The sequence below is a fragment of the Lycium ferocissimum genome, chromosome 7, assembly GCF_029784015.1.
Source record: "Lycium ferocissimum isolate CSIRO_LF1 chromosome 7, AGI_CSIRO_Lferr_CH_V1, whole genome shotgun sequence".
In the NCBI taxonomy this organism is placed as follows: domain Eukaryota; kingdom Viridiplantae; phylum Streptophyta; class Magnoliopsida; order Solanales; family Solanaceae; genus Lycium; species Lycium ferocissimum.
Window position 1 is genome coordinate 36,233,570 of NC_081348.1, and position 16,518 is coordinate 36,250,087.

The 16,518-nt window shown below is 35.2% G+C and overlaps 2 protein-coding genes across 5 annotated transcripts; both read left to right on the forward strand.

Annotated features, from left to right (window-relative positions):
- Positions 1 to 732: 732 nt before the first annotated feature.
- On the forward strand, positions 733 to 3,768 carry LOC132062784 (endo-1,4-beta-xylanase 5-like). 2 transcript variants are annotated; one of them, XM_059455277.1, is made up of 8 exons: positions 733 to 903; positions 1,064 to 1,167; positions 1,243 to 1,459; positions 1,541 to 1,710; positions 1,852 to 1,950; positions 2,050 to 2,458; positions 2,580 to 2,956; positions 3,148 to 3,768. In XM_059455277.1, the coding sequence occupies exons 1-8, from the start codon at positions 825 to 827 to the stop codon at positions 3,490 to 3,492; spliced, it is 1,800 nt and encodes a 599-aa protein (XP_059311260.1). In that variant the 5' UTR covers positions 733 to 824; the 3' UTR covers positions 3,493 to 3,768. The 2 variants fall into 2 exon arrangements, with proteins under 2 accessions (XP_059311260.1, XP_059311261.1); XM_059455278.1 differs by having other exon boundaries at positions 735 to 903; positions 1,118 to 1,167.
- A 1,179-nt stretch (positions 3,769 to 4,947) lies between these two features.
- Positions 4,948 to 16,364, forward strand: LOC132064705 (uncharacterized). Of its 3 annotated transcripts, XM_059457788.1 has the most exons (14): positions 4,948 to 5,115; positions 5,957 to 6,033; positions 7,114 to 7,272; positions 7,786 to 7,999; positions 8,774 to 8,860; positions 8,987 to 9,126; positions 9,942 to 10,022; positions 11,108 to 11,172; positions 11,440 to 11,615; positions 12,590 to 12,720; positions 12,815 to 12,902; positions 13,199 to 13,415; positions 13,597 to 13,703; positions 15,555 to 16,364. In XM_059457788.1, exons 1-14 carry the CDS (start codon positions 4,948 to 4,950, stop codon positions 16,038 to 16,040), a joined length of 2,196 nt encoding a protein of 731 aa, XP_059313771.1. In that variant the 3' UTR covers positions 16,041 to 16,364. The 3 variants fall into 3 exon arrangements, with proteins under 3 accessions (XP_059313771.1, XP_059313773.1, XP_059313774.1); XM_059457790.1 differs by lacking the exon at positions 5,957 to 6,033 and having other exon boundaries at positions 4,977 to 5,115; XM_059457791.1 differs by lacking the exons at positions 4,948 to 5,115; positions 5,957 to 6,033; positions 7,114 to 7,272 and adding an exon at positions 7,367 to 7,572.
- Positions 16,365 to 16,518: the final 154 nt, after the last annotated feature.

Sequence of the window (16,518 nt, forward strand, 5' to 3'; positions counted from 1 at the left end):
TTTTTGTTGTTTTCCTTTTTCATTCCTTGTGAATGTTTCATATAGTTTCTCTCTATCTTTCTTCTCTTTAATTCCATTGTGTAATTTCTCCCTATCTCCTTTTTGTGTTGTACCATTACTAAATCACAAGTGATCTACAATCTGATCGTTCTACTTATTGAAAAGGACAGGCCTGATATACATACTTTTTTTACAGTTCCAATCAACAATTTCCTGGAAGTAAGAACATTAACATTTACCTAACTTTATAAAGAGTTTTGAGATACACGACTCCTTGGGAAAGAGTTTTTAGATCGGACTTCAAGTATATGAGTAACATGACATGTGCCATTATTTATTGCGTAATAACTTAAATAATTTTTCACCGCATTATAATCTTGCATAAACCATCTGATCATAGTTGTCTCGATCAGTTGTGCCGAAAATTGGAAGTTCATGAACCGACAACTCCTAATTATTTCACACATTTGTCTCTATTGATCGTGCCGAAAATTGGAAGTTCAATGACATTTGATTTCTACAGGATGAACCGGGTGATCATAGCTTTAAATGCAGAAATCATCTCCTTTTTTTTGGCTATATGTTAGTGGTGAATGTGTTCTAATATACTTGCTTACGACCTGATTGCATTTAATTACAATAAGTTACTTCCTCCTTTTAGCAATACAATTTTTTTTCGCAAGTCATTAATACTCAAAATACTTTCTTTAAGGATTATAAATCACATCTCAAATATCTCAATAATTAGTATGTAGCAAGATTAATCTTAAGTAAGGCTCGTTTACATCTCTTCTTATGTTGTTATTTTGTCTTTCAGAACCAACATGGGACGAGGCAGAAACTGTTACATGGCTACACTTGGAAACAATGGATTCATTCTCTTTTGCTCCTTGTTTTTGGCAGGTCACTACTCAGTAGAAGGCCCAATACTATTAATTTTCCAATAAACAAATTTTAAAATCAGTTGGTCCTACAAGTATTTTTAACCTGATCTCATGATGTATAAAAATCAAGATGTTTATTTTCTTGTCCTTGAGTGAAATTGGCAATTAATTACTTGCAGGTACTTTCCATATCTTATATGAAGTAGTAATTAACAACAATTTCAATTCTCTAGGATATTTGGTTCATGGTGCTACACCTTACGACTATTCGGCAACGATAGAGGTATACTTGAAAACATTTTATATTTCTTTTACAGTATGATAAAAGTTAAACTCTCCTCACATATGTAAATTTCAGTGCCTCAAGCAACCATTGGATCCTCAATATGAAGGAGGTTTAATTGCAAATCCTGGTTTTGATAAAGGCATAGAAGCATGGAATATAGATGGTCGTGTAAAAATTGAAACAAGGGAATCTGGTGGAAACAAATTTATTGTGGCTTATAATAGGACCACGCCTTATAGTGTCTCACAATCTTTTTACTTGAAAGAAGGCCAATTTTACGCGTTTTCAGGTGAGAAATTGGTATAGAAAAATAACAATTTGCTTTTGAAACCTGGATTTCATCAAGTTAATTAAAAATATTATTTTGCAGCTTGGGTTCAATTAAGTGAAGGATCAGATATTGTGGTTGCCATGATTTATAACGAAGTCCAGAAAACTGTTACTACTGTGGGATCGGTAATAGCTAAATCTGGTTGTTGGTCTATGATTAAAGGTGGACTCACTGTTGATCAAAATGCACCTGCAGTACTACATTTTCAGGTATTATTTCGTACCCGAGCAAGGTGATTGTAAGATTAATTTTCGTTTATATACACACGCATTGCAAGTATAAAGAATTTTTATACTATCACTATATTTTAACATGTTATAGCAAGTAATTGTCTTATTTTAACCTCACAGTGCAACAACACCAAGTCCGAGTTGAGGGTTGATAGTGTTTCTCTGAAAGAATTTACCAAGTCCGAATGGCAGGAAAATCGGTTGAAAAATACAGAGAAGGTTATTTCTAACCAAAGAACTTAATTTGTTCGAAAAGAAATTTTCATTCTTTCTTTTTTTCCCTTGTAACTTATTCTTTCTATGTTATAAATTTGATAGGTTCGGAAGAGAACATTGAGAGTAAACGTGGCAAATAAGAATGGCAAGAAAATACAAGGAGCAAAAATCAAGATTGAACAAAGAAAACTTCAATTCGTAATTGGCTGCGCGACACCAGCTTCCATTTTAATGTCCAAATCCTATCAAAAATGGTTCGTGTCCAGGTTCACCACAGCAGTTTTCGACAACGAGATGAAATGGTACTATGTTGAAGGATTACAAGGTCGCGAAAATTATAGTACCCCTGATGCGATGCTCAAATTCTTTGAAGATCATGGGATTGATGTAAGGGGACATAACATCCTATGGGGAGCAGGAACTATCCAACGTTGGGTAAAAGACTTACCACCAAGACAACTTTTAAGTGAATCTGTACGACATATGGGTAGCGTTATGTCAAGATATGCAGGTATATAGAGGATATTTTGAGTGTTGAAATTTTAGTACTTTTTTACCACCGTAACTATGCTCTGTGTCGAAAATATTGAGTTCACTTGCACCTAGCTAATAAGTGCAATCCACCTCTGCAGGCAAATTGGTTGCTTGGGATGTGGTAAATGAGAATTTACATCACCCACTTTTTGAGGACAAACTTGGGAAAAATGCATCGGCTATCTTTTACAAGATTGCAAGCTCATTAGACAGTAGAGCCACTATGTTCATGAATGAATTCAACACTTTAGAGCACCCTGGTGATCTGGTTTCTATACCTTCCAAATATGTTGAAAAGCTACAGGAGATTAAGGCATTTCCAGGGAATGAGGAGTTGGTGATTGGAGTTGGACTTCAAGGGCATTTTGATAGCCGTCCTAATATACCATATGTTCGTGCTGTCTTCGATGTGTTAGGAGAAACGAAAATGCCCATTTGGCTCACAGAGCTAAATGTTGAGTCCTGTCCCAAACAGGTACTCCTAGTTCACTTGTCGCATTTGTTCTTCTCTGAGAAAATTTAACTCGAGTTGAACTGTTACTCAATTACATTATCGCGACACCTAAAAAACTTCTATATGTCACTAATCATAAGTGGAACTAGTTTTTCTGGAGATCTAGTTGCGAGACAACATGCTATAACATATTAAATAACGCTACTTTACAGGCTTATTTTTTGGAAGAAATTATGAGGGAAGCGTTTGCGCATCCTGCCGTGAAAGGGATGATGATATGGATAGGATGGACGCCAGATGAATGCAATGAAATGTGTCTGCTAAATAGCAAATTGCAAAATTCGCCGTCAGGGGAGGTTGTTGACAAGTTACTTGCTGAATGGAAGACAACAAAATTGAAGGGTATTTCAGGCAATTCAGGATCTTTTGAAGTTAAGCTCTTCCATGGGGACTATGATGTCACAGTTTACAATCCTTACACTGGTGCCAATGTCACAAAGGAAGTGCAGGTCTATGATGACAAGTCTGAAACTATGGATGTTTCGATTACTCTGTGAATTCATCTTCCACATGCCACTGAAGATTAGAATTGAGAAGAAAAAATCAACTTTAATTATTAAGAAAATAAGTAGCACGAATACTCTATGTGCTTATGTTGATGTTTCCATGACGATAGACATTGTTTTATGTATCACGTGTTAGCATTGAGAAGAAAATATATGTATTCTGCATTAAAATTCTATGTCTATAAGATACTTATATGCAGTTATTTTTATCAGTAATTAAGATTTTATACGCTGAAGCGCTACTAAATGCAAGAAAACCCGCCACAATTTCTTACATAAGATTATTGTGTAATTTTTTATCATTTTATATTCAGTTATCATTTAGGCATATAGTTTGCAAATTGTCCGAGTGTGTTAATTATTGAGTTAGTTGATAAAAATCCGAATTTAGTTCAAGGGTGGGAATTAGGACAATTTACACGCACACACAGTCGTTTGTATTTAGAAAGAAAATAAAAGTTTTGGAGACATGTTCTTGATAAATCTCACTCCGTCAAATGGTCAATTAGGCAATAAATTGAATTAATAGTATCTATATATGCCATTTTATCTTTATTAAAACCACAACTGAATGCACTTAACCACATCCATCGTGCATTGGTTAGAATGCTAGTATCAAGTTCTTGTACCTACAAAAATATATTCATTTTACCAACCCTTTTTGGTGAGTGATACATACAAAGTACCTACAAGTCATATACCCTTTCAACAAAGGTATGTCTAGCAAAATAAAGAATCCATGTTAATTAGAGCCTATCACGGCCATTATAAATTTCAATTATAATATTGGTGTCAATACCTTAGACTTTTTTCTCTTCCAATTGTCATGTTTATTCTCTTTTCCTAATTTTTCAAATATCCTCCGTGGTTAAAGTCAAGAAAGATGGGTCAAGGAAATTAAACAGTGAAAAATATTTAACATTATGAGAGCACACAAAACTATTAAAAGAAAAAACACTTACCCGTTGCTCGTGTTTACACCGACCAGGAAATATTATTATTAATGAATGTACTTACACACATTTTTATTATCATTGTTACAAAATGTTTTCTGCATTTTAAATTATGCAAATCAATTTAAGGGGGAACAAGTTTAAGAAAGAAAAAAGTTTTTAAAGTTAATTATAACAACAACAACATACTCATCAGTGTAATAATATTTGTTTGGCTATAATAAATGAATCAATCTTTTTAAAAATGAAGAAGTTCCCATAAATTGAAACGGGGAGTATTTTTTTTGGAGCCGGGGGTATGTGTAAACAAACATCATATAAACGAGAATGGGTGTAGGTAGGTGAGTGAGGTGGCGTATAGCATGAATCGGTCGTAATATTTGATTATCCAGGCAAAGGCACGTAACGCAACATTTCTACCGATCGCTTTCCTTGTAACGACGGCGAAAAAAAGTAAAGCTCTGTGATAGATAGACAGAGAGGTCATCAAGAAATGTGGGTGTTTTACCTGATATCGTTACCCCTGACGATGGGGATGGTGGGTGTAACGTTGTGGTACTTTGCGGGACCAGACGTACCTCGTTACGTACGTTATAGCGTGGGTTACACCTGGTTCTGTTCTCTCTCTATCATCATCCTTGTTCCCGCCGATATCTGGGCTGTACGTCTCTTTTTCATCATTTCTCTCTTTTCCACAACTTATCGCCCACTCTCCTACTCTCCTTTTTTTTTTTTAAAAAAAATCATCATCCTTTTTTTATTTGATTGATAGACTCGTCTTGCCTTTTTTCTTCTTTCACAACAATAACAATCGCTGTGCTCTGATTTGGGTTCAGTTATACTCCCATAATATTTCATTTTTCAACTGTCAAACTTCGACCAACATTTAAGATTGTATATTTTTTCACCATATGGATTTGATAATTGTAACTTATACTCCCTCCGGATCAAAAAGAGTCCACTTAGCTTTTTTTTTTTTTCTTGAGTGAAAAAGAGTGTCCGCATATCAAATAAAAAAAAATTAACCTTATTTTTTTATATTTACCTTGTGATCAAATCCCAATAAATTACTTATTTTTTTCTAAGAGTTAGTATTTTCAGGCGTGCAAATGACTAACTGGACACTCTTTTTGATCCCGAGGGAGTAGTGCTTTTGGTGTAGTTTTTGAATATATAAGTTGTAATTTTAAAACATTGAATTAATTTAATCTAATTTAGCTCCAAAAATTAGTCCAATAGACTCTCAAAAGCGAAACATGACAAATAATACGGGACAGAGCGAGTATGAATTCTCAATATTTCATTTCAACCCATTAGCTGGTATGGATGTAGGGTGGAGTTAGGAGAGGATATCTTGACGTGCTCAATATTGTGAGAATTTATCAAAAATTGATTAGCTTTAGCTGAGCTCAACCTAGCCTAATATGCATAGTTGCATTATGCATTTTTCCTTTTCATTTCTAGTAGACAAGGGTTTCAGCATTGCTTTGCGTTTTGTGCAGACACTATCGAATCATGATAGGGGACAGATATCTTTCTTTTGGAGCTGGTCTTATTGGAGTACATTTTTACTCACTTGGTGCGTTACAGTCTCTGATATTCTTTAAGCAACTGCTGTTGAAAATGTGGAACATTATGCTAACTTCACCGTCCGTGATTGCTTAGTGAATTGCTTGTTTGAATAGTATTGGTGTGTGAATATTCTAAAGAATAGAATAATAGTTACATTTTTTTTGGAACCCCCCCTCCACATTTTTCAATAAATTTTGTAAGCTGTTTGTGATCAGGACATATTTTGGTGTTGTCAGCGTTTGGGGCTGAAGGATTATCTTTTGAAGTATGGTCATATGAGGAAAGATACGAGTATTTCTGATTAGTCATATGAGGAAAAGTAAGAGTATTGGTAATGATAAAAAGAGTAAAGAATATGTCTACAACAATCTTTTCAAATTCGAATGGGAGTGAATGCCTTATGTGCAGACTGCCACAGGCTTTTGTTTTTGGTCAAATCTGTAAGTGGATGATCAATATATCTCATATTACCTATACCACTTCTCCTCAACTCCTTAGTCTACTTTATCACATTAATTTGTGGCTAAGATTAGCAAAAATCTATGACAATGCTTATGCTGAATCTTTCTTGATGATTTCAGCATGATTTTCTTTGTTCAGATGTACTCGTCAGCTTTCTTTATGGCTTTTAGCTGGTGCTGTTTCCTCTTTAAGTTTTCCATTAGAGGTTTGTAAATTGTTTGGTGTGTCTGGGGATACTTATATGCTCAGCTTCTCAGAGTTCGATTCGAAAAGGCATGCAGCATTTGGTATGCGCCCATCCACCGGTAAAAGAATGCAACTTTAGAATCCGGCCCCTCTCAAGACAGTCAAACCAGATGCCTAAGACTTATATTTCTGTCCTTATATTTTATTGATATTCAATTAATATTACCAGTCTTCATTTCCCATAATGAAAAATGAAGAAAACATAGTATGTTCAAACTGCTGATTGTGGCTAATAGCTGTTATTACCTGATAAAAGGTGGTTTTCTTTAGTTTCAAGTTTCATACCTTCCATTAGATATTGCTTCACTAAAATTTGGATGACACTTGTTTGGGTGTTTTTAACAAAGTGCAACTTATCATACATTATGGCTATTTTCAGGGCCGTGGTGCCTATACTTCAGGGTTATGAAGATGCAGGGGACTTCACTGTTACTGAAAGACTGAAGACTAGTGCACATTCAAACTTAGTTTACTACTTATGCGTTGGTGCTCTCGGGCTTTTTGGACTTGTCTTGCTTATTGTTGTTCAAGAATACCGGTTTATCTCTCACTCACTCAATAGTTTGTGTAGACTGCATCCTCATGTTTCTCTTCTCCTGAATCTGTGCTTTGTTGTTACAAGTCATAATTGATTTTATCTGTCATTGGATTATGTTATATTTTGCTCTGATAAAAAGAAGCATACTGGCTTTACAACAAGATAACTCTGCTTGCCGAGTGCAACAAAAAGGCTGCAAGGCATGCTTTTCAAAATGTGCCGTGGAAGCATCTTGGTTAAGCAGACCACCATTTTTGGATCAATGAGCTGACCAGTTAGTCTCTACTAAAGTGTGAAATGGTAGTAGATAAAAGCTGATGCGATTCTTTAAATTTTATTATCAAGAAGAGCTTACATCTATTTGGTCATGTAGGAAGCTCAGGAATTAAAGAGACATGGCTTAGTCTATTCTTTTTTCCAGCAAAATCATTTCTACCTTTTACCACTCCAAGCTTCAATTTCCAACCATTGATCCCTTCTTTGCATTCTCAAACTGTGAATATACACATGCAGGATAGGAAACATTCCTGGTTTTGCCATGGCTTGCTCCAATACATTTGGTCTCGTCACTGGTGCATTTCTCCTTGGCTTTGGTCTAAGTGAAATTCCAAAAGGCATCTGGAGATGTGCAGATTGGACAACTCACCAAAAGATTCTCTCACACAAGGTGGCCAAAATGGCCGTCAAACTTGATGATGCTCATCAGGAATTTTCAAATGCTATAGTAGTAAGTTCTGTACTTGACATGTGACTTTTCTTCTATAATTGTTCATCACAAAGTCTAAATTTTCAATACATCTCTGTGCTTGTTAACATTTATTTTGTAAAATATTTTATTGAATACTTCGTTTTCTTAATCTTTGAAAAAGATTAGATTGCTGTAACAACTAGACTACAACTACTAATTCCGGGGATGAAGTATGTTTAAGATCGAAAAAGTTGAGAAGATTCTGGGAGACTTGATTTGTAATATGTTGTATACAAGATAATCTGTTCTAAGACTTGCTAATGCATTTTCAATTGGCTGTCTTGACCCATGTTACCATTGTCGTTTAGAACGATACAAGTTCTTTTTATCTGAATCCCACTGTTTGACTTCCATCAAACTGAGCAACATGAGAATTGGGGATTTCCACAAACAAATCACTAGAAGAAAAGGGAGAGCTCAACGAAGAATTAGGTTCATTCTGAAATTCTCCACAAATTTCAATTTCAGTTGTTGAAGTGATAGTCAATTGTTCATATCTTGTGCGCAGTTCCATAATTTTCCAGTACTGTATTTATAATAAAAAATTGGCTAGCATTTCATGTGTTGGGACAATTGGTGGGGTGGTTTGCTAGGTGTGTGCAAGAATTTCTCCATCCAGGGCTATCTTTTCTTTGACTGTTCATTTTTTCAAACTACTTAAAATGCTGCAGTTGGAGCAAAGACTAATCTTGTTGAAGATGAAGAATTCAAAATTTCTCTTCCACCAGTAAAGATGTGGTTTCACCCTTTCAGGTTTCACAAGCCACGTCAAAACAGATGTCAAAGCGTGATCCTTTGAGACCTTACATGAATGTCATAGACAAGATGCTGAGTCAGATGGTAATCATGCTTCTGTTTGCTGATGATTATGCCTCAAAGCTTCATGTCAACAATTTTGGCACTTCTATTCTTGTTTAAATGCTTCTTTTCTCATATGCTTTAATGCCCGTATTACTTCAACTGCAGCTTAGCGAAGATCCCTCTTTTAAACCACAAGGCGGAAATTTAGGAGAAAATGATATGGATTATGACACTGATGCAAAAACAATGGCTTCACTTAGACGTCAACTCGAGATAGCTCGAGAGAAATACTACCGATACAAAAGGTACATTATCATTGCCGACTCAAAAGTTTGAGTACATGTGGTCCATGGTTAATTTTTTGGATCATAAGTGATTAGTCATGCCGTATAATTGGCTATCCACAAAAGTTATAACCTGGATCCACTCCCAGGCTTTGAGACCTTTATTTTGAGCTTAAGAAGGATATTAATTGCTTAGGAGTCCATTCTGCGCTGGTCAAAAACTAGCCCAAGAAAAGTTTTCCTACAGCTTATGGCTGTGAAGGCCATGTTAGGGTCCTGGTATGCCTGAAATCTTCTTTTTATCTTATCTAATTTCCAGATTTGAACGTTAATAATTTCATCACTTTACGTGTAACTTTTCTGCAATGGCCTTAAAGGCAAGTCTTTCCATTTATGACACCTACACCGCTGTAGGTTAGTGGCTTAATCATGAATATTTTCAGGCATTGGATGAACATAAGGTATTTAACAACATTGTCTTAAAAGTTCTGGAGACCGTAGTTTCTATTTAAGATTTACGTTTTTTCTGCCCCCTTGTCTGTTGAAGTTGAACCCACTTAAGCTCTCAACTATTATGAAAAATGTTTTTTTGTCTTAAGAAGGAAATACTGAATCATTACTATATGTTCAACATGCAGAGAGTAAATCAATAAGCTAGTAATACATTTGTCTACTGATGTGTGCTATATGAGTATTATCTACTCAAAGAACCACGTGATTTATGGGTGAAACACCCAACTTCATACATTCAACTCATGAAGTTTGAGATTTTATTTAACATTTTGGTTGATGCACTAATAGCATATAATTAACTCTATGTCTCTTCTCTAATACAGTGAGTATATGAATTTTGTAACTCAAGCACTTGAGCTGGAAGATACCATAAAGAACTTTGAGCACCGGAGTGGCACTGGATGGTTTGCTCTATCTCCTTTCTTTCTCGTTACTTCATTTTTCATTGACTGTGGAAGTCTAGACACTTTTGAGAAAGTTTTAGAAGCATTATACCCCTAATTTATATGTAAAGACAGATTGTTGATTATTAGAATGTACTCCCTCTATCCCATTTTATATGAGGGTGTTTCACTGGGCGTGAAGTTTAAGAAATAAAGGAGGACTTTTGGAAGTTGTGGTCTAAAATAAACCATCTAAATTTGTGTGACTAGAAATCATTTCATTAAGGGTAAAAAGGTAAATTTAAAGTTGAATTGTTTCTAAATATAGAAAGGTGTCTTTCTTTTTGGGACTGACTAAAAAGGAAAGAGTGTCACATAAATTAGGACAGAGGGAGTAACAGGTGTTCAAATTGATCAGAATGAATTTTGAGGATGCATATAGCTGATCGAAAAGAGCTTGGGATTGACGTAGTTGTTGTTGTAGCAGTCTTTTATTGCTATAGTCCTATAGGTATCTATGTGAAGCAGTAATTAGTTGGTAGGTGTTCAAATATCTAGTGAGTTATCCGTGCGAACTTGTTAAGAACATAGGTTTTTTCTGTATGAGTATTCATGGTTCAGGACTTAAAATTGATGGATGATGAAGTGAACCGGCAGAATAAAAGAGTAGTGGTCTGCTTTGCTTCCCCTAATCATGTGCTTAGACCTGCCTGCTAATTCTGTTGCATAGGTTTTGACTTGGCCATCATTATTGATTAAGTTCTTTTATTTAAGACCTGTAGTTCAAATCTTCATATGACAAGAAATTGATAGAATGAGATTGAGATTCAATCTCAAAAGAAAGTGAAGGGAACTGACCTTTTGCTTTCACTAGGGGAAGCATTCTGCTCACTTTCATGTTGTTTGCTTGATTCAATAGCAGAGATACAATTTGAGCCGAGGCACGTGCAGTAGCAATACAGTATATTTAGCTTTTCCTTAAGTTTTCTTTGATGTGAACTAGTCATGCTAATGGTATAAGGTATGCACAATCTGGTGTTGCGGTTAAGTTGTTTGTGTTGATATCTCAATTGACTCTAGGAATCTATTTCTTCTTAACTTGGCAGGAAATATATATCAAGCTTCCGGCCTGAAAGAAGTGGAAGATTAGGGTCTATGCTGGACATAACAGGTGGTCTTCAGATTTTTTTAATTCATTCTGTAAATGGGTATTCTCAAATTCTGGCATTTTCTTGAAACACTTCCTACTTAGATGCTAAGCAAACGGCGCATTATGTTATACGTTTTGATTTTCAATAAAACGTCTTTCCTATTTTTTTGTATTAAGCAATCTAAGAAAATGCATTCACAATAAAATGACTAAATACAGAGGAACAAAGTAAAAGAGATTACAATAAATGACCAAATACAATGTGATTATTAAGTTGCACCTCTGCAGAGTTGATTTGGCGTTGTGTATTGGAGAAGCATCTTCAAAAAGGTTTGGCAATCCTCTTAGGCTGTATGTCGGCTTCTATACTTCTCGCCGAGGCAACAATTCTACCAAGTGGAGTTGATTTATCTCTCTTTTCTATTCTGATTAATGCCATGGAAAAGCATGAGATGCTTGTACAGGTAACATTTTCTCTTTTGTTTTACTTCTATCCTCTCTTAGTTTTTTGAAATAAAATCTTAACTTTTTAATGGATGAAACCTTCTGCCTGAAGACTTTGACTAGATTTGAGATAGAATTTTCCAACATGAGTAATTTAGCAATAATCAACACAACATTGTGATGCTTCTTGCATCATTTATCCTGTCCGTAACTCTTTGAACAATGATTGAACTAAGAAGGTACTTTTCTTTCACTAGTTGTTTGGATTCCATATATATGATCTCAAGTAAGATGGAGCAAACATGGTACTTACTAAAAAGATAGACTGAACATGTGTTTTTCGTTTTCTATTTTTCTTTTGTTCCTTGCTGGGATCATGTTCTTCTACACATTTGAAATAGAGGTAAAAATGTGGTGAAAATAGTTAGTAATGCCATACATTTACTTTTTTAAGCAGCTTCCTATTCTTCAAAGCTTCTCTCACGTTACAGGTATTCTTGTTGTTTAGATCTATGAGATCAATTATTTTTGTTAGTATGTGTGAGTTAGAAGAGACACAATATTCCCCCTTTCTTTTAGCTTGAATCTTTTGATGGAACTTAATGGTTGATGGATATCTTTCTCTGTTAAATGTAATCAAAGTAAATGCTATTCGGCTTCTTTTCCCTGAAAACTTTTTGATTCAGGGAACAAGTAAAATGCGGAATTTGCTTGACCTTTCTCTGTTTGAAAAAAAAAAAAGAGTTTAATTAGTGGTAGTCTTATAGGGAGCTCATTGACAATGCATCGTCTAACTTACGTTTCCCTTGGAGATTATAAATGGTTGTTTGACTGCTTATGCTGTTGCATAATTTTCCTAACATATTAAAGTCACCAACTTTCATTTGGCATTAAATTGAATGAGCTAAACTGGTATAGTGTCTTGAAGTTACTTTCTGGCTTGTGCATTCATATTTATGTTTTCCTGTCTTCTTTTCCCTCGTTTCTTTTGCAGGTTGCCGCCTTTATTCCTTTAATGTATATGTGTATGTGCACATACTATTCCTTGTTCAAAATAGGAATGTTGACATTTTATTCACTGACTCCACAACAAACAAGTTCAGTTAGTTTGCTTATGATATGCTCGTATGTCTCTTTGTTCTTCCTTTTTCTTTCTTAGGGGAATTTGCAACTATTCTCTGCCTAATACTGCTTATAATGACAATGTAAACGATATTAGGATGGTTGCACGCTATGCTCCTCCTATTTCATACAACTTTCTCAACCTTATCCATCTTGACAACAGTGCAAAGACTATCTTTGAAAAGGTAAGTAACTGATCAATATGTCACTTTGTAAGCTAGATAGTTTAATTCCGGGACGTATGTCAAATTATAGTCACATATTGGATTTTCTTGTGAGTCGCAAACGCAACTACTTTTTGTCACTTTGATTTACTTTCATGAAGTTTTAAAGGATGAGTTTTTATATTTGAACTGTATATTTCTAAAATAATGATTATGATGTGAAAAAGTAGTAAAGATGTCAAATAAAATTAAAATAACGTAAACTAGATTACTAATTAACCATGCAAGTTGATGATTTTGTCATTCTACTAATGCAGAGAATGGGAAATATTGATGATGCAGTCCCATTCTTTGGAAGAAAATTCAATAAAATATATCCACTTATTATGGTCATCTACACCTTGTTGATTGCGAGCAACTTTTTTGATCGAGTCCTTAGCTATTTTGGGAACTGGAAAATTTTCAAATTCCTGAGTGAAGAGGCCGATGATTTGGATGGATTTGATCCCTCAGGACTCATTATTTTGCAAAAAGGTTAGTTTTGGCATTTATCCTTATGTAACGCATGTAAACACATGTAACTGGAATATTATGCCAAAATAAATTTGTAGCTTGGGTATTGGTCTTTTTGGAGAATATTGGTCTAAAAGAAGACAGTTTAAGACTTTCTGCCAAACCAGGTAAAACACAAAATGACTTTGATTTCACTTCTCAGAACGTTCTTGGCTTGAACAAGGGCATAAAGTAGGTGAACTTGTTGTTCCATTGGCAAGGAATTTCCAAAATGCAAGCTTGGATCTTGAATCTGGCAGCAATAATACGGTATGTGATTCTCGGAACATAACATATTCTTTCCATCAGTTATCTGGAAAATATTAATTTTGTAGGTGTGGTCTTATTTCTCACGTAAATTTCTTGGTGTTTGACGTCCAATGTTTTACAACTTTCATCTTCCTTCCAAATGCTACTTAACAGGAGAACTATATCGCGAGGCTGGTTTGGCACATTTAGAGCCTCTTCACCCGAACTTCCAAAACTTACTTAATTTGAAAGTACTTTTTGTCAAATGGAGTTTCAGCAAAGTACTTTTAGACAGAGCAGTTTGTGATTGGCTAAATTATATGAGCAGCTCTTTTGTTGGTATTGTAGAAACAACTTATGTTTGGCTTTCTTTCCATAAGTGTTTTTGAACGTCAAATTACCTCTAAAGATTCACTTTACGATTAACATTATATAAATAGATACATAATTTGAAATATTTATTGTGAGACTTTAATTTAAGTTTTTATTTCATTTAATTAAAAATCTGAAATAATAAAATTACAAAATTGAGAAAGGGAGCATGTTATGAGACTGTGTTGATATGTTGTCGACAATGCATAAGGTTGACTTTTGTCCTAATTGCTGGGATAGTTTGGTAAATATTAATATTTAACAAGGGTATTTTTATTGCTTTTTGCTTTAAGGAGAAGCTACTTCTTAAGCTTTCTCCCCACAACAGAAAAACTACTTCTACTACTACTCAAATTTCTTGTTTTCTACCCATAAGCTTGGCAAACACCTTAAGCACTTTTTGTACCAACAAATAAGCACTTTAGTTCCCTAGAAGATTGGTCAAACAAGCTAATAGTACGATTAGTGAGTTAAGGGGCAGAGACCACTTGAGAGATCGATTTGACACTTTTATGTTTGGTGCCCTGACCTCATCAGAGGTATAATGCGTGTTAAATAGTTCTTACTTTTCTCTATTGAGTATACTCATGATTACATCTAGTTGTATGGGAACAAGGTGGAGAGTTGGCTGTTGGGAAGTGGAGGGGTAAGAGTGCATATGTATCCAAGTTAGGTGTAATGTACAACAGTTGATGTTGTTTGACCAAATTCTGTATGTTTATAAGGTGAGACTGGTGATTGTGTTGTTTTGTCATGAGAAAGTTGACCTGGATATATGGGACAGATTTGCACAAGTTAGGTTATGGCTATTTTTTAGACTTCTAGTGAATGGAGAAATAGGAAGATAAAGAACAAGTAAAAAGAGTTCAAGCCAGAGTGTCTAGTTTGTTGACAGAAGCAATCAATTGATCGATCCAATAAAAGCAAGAAAAGAAAGAGGCAGGGTCCCAATGTAATGCTGGTAAAGTAAATTGGACTTGGTGATCGTAGACAGAATATAAAATGTCTGCCAAGAGACATATCTAAAAGTGGAAGTCTCAACTTTGGAGTACAACATTTCAGGAAATGTCCTTCCAATTTTCTTTTCTTTTTCTACAATTTCAGCAATGTTATTATTCACAATAGCACTTCGAATAGCTAGGACAATAATAAATGCTGGAGATCAATTATCCCTGCTTCAGACCAAAAGATATGATCCTTCCTTTGTATAAATGGGGAAGGAAGGTCAGGAGGTGTAATTTGTATGCAAAGGCTCTTAATGCGCATTAGCTATATGGTCTTTGCAACTATGCTACAGCATTGAAGTTCAATAAGTTTCTGCAATGCATTACTGCATCCCTGTGGCATTTTAACAGTTTACCGTCAATTATCCATTGAAACAGTGTTAGATGTGCTCTAAAAGTGCAAGATTTTATTGGTTTTGCGGTGCATGTGTGAATTGTACAACGTGAATGATTATCTTCCATATTTCATGTGACTTTGGGTTTGTATTTGTAAAAGCTCCATGAAACAAAACCATCAACAAGACTAGAGGAAGAAGATAACGTTAGCCATTCAAAACCTCTAAAAGGAGAGGCACAACAGGAGAGCAGCAAAGAAGAGATCAGTGGAAAGTACAAGGCAAAAAGAGCAAGACAGATGAAGAGAGAAAATAGCATAAGTTCAAACGGGAGGAGCAGGGACCGCCCCTTGTCTTCACGGGATGAAAACTCCACGATGGATGTGCAAGTTCAACCTTCTAGAGGTTTATCCTCGACTTGGAGATCAATGCAAACAGGTTTCCGCAACTTCAAGTCTAACATGGAATCGAAGGGATTCATCCCTTTACATCAACAAGTTCAAGATGCAGGACACAGTCGGTGTTCCTCAACTGAATCTCTGGATGAAATATTTGAAAGGATAAAAAGACCAGGTTCAGAATCCACAAACTATGACAGTGATGATGATCTGTATGGAGGCTTGAAAAGTTCAAGGCCAAGCAGATAATATATGTACAAAAAAAAAAAAAAAGCTGTGTCAGAGAGCAGTCTACCAATTTTGTGTGAGAATCAGGATATTGGTCGTAAAGTTTGTTCAATATTCTTTTCTCTTAGTGGTAGGTTTCTGTATTACAGATCCTTCTGGGGTCTGTTTCATTGTAACAAATAGTAGCATTGTCACTCCTCGACCATACAAATACAGGGATCATATGACCCACAACTTGAAAACTTCAGAAGAGTTGGAAACTCAAGTTTCTGTAATGTCTCACTCTGTCACTCACAGTAGTTGTATTGGATGATATCAATAGATGTATTATTAGCACATTCATTTTATCACTTCCCACCGTCGGAAATATATTGAGAAGATGTCTGAGTTTCCGTTTCTTTTTCTATGGAAGAACGTTTTGGCTCTCGATTAGATGTAGAAGAGTTAAAAACAAAAGTTACAGGTTTATCCACTGTGTAATTAGCTAACAAGTATATCA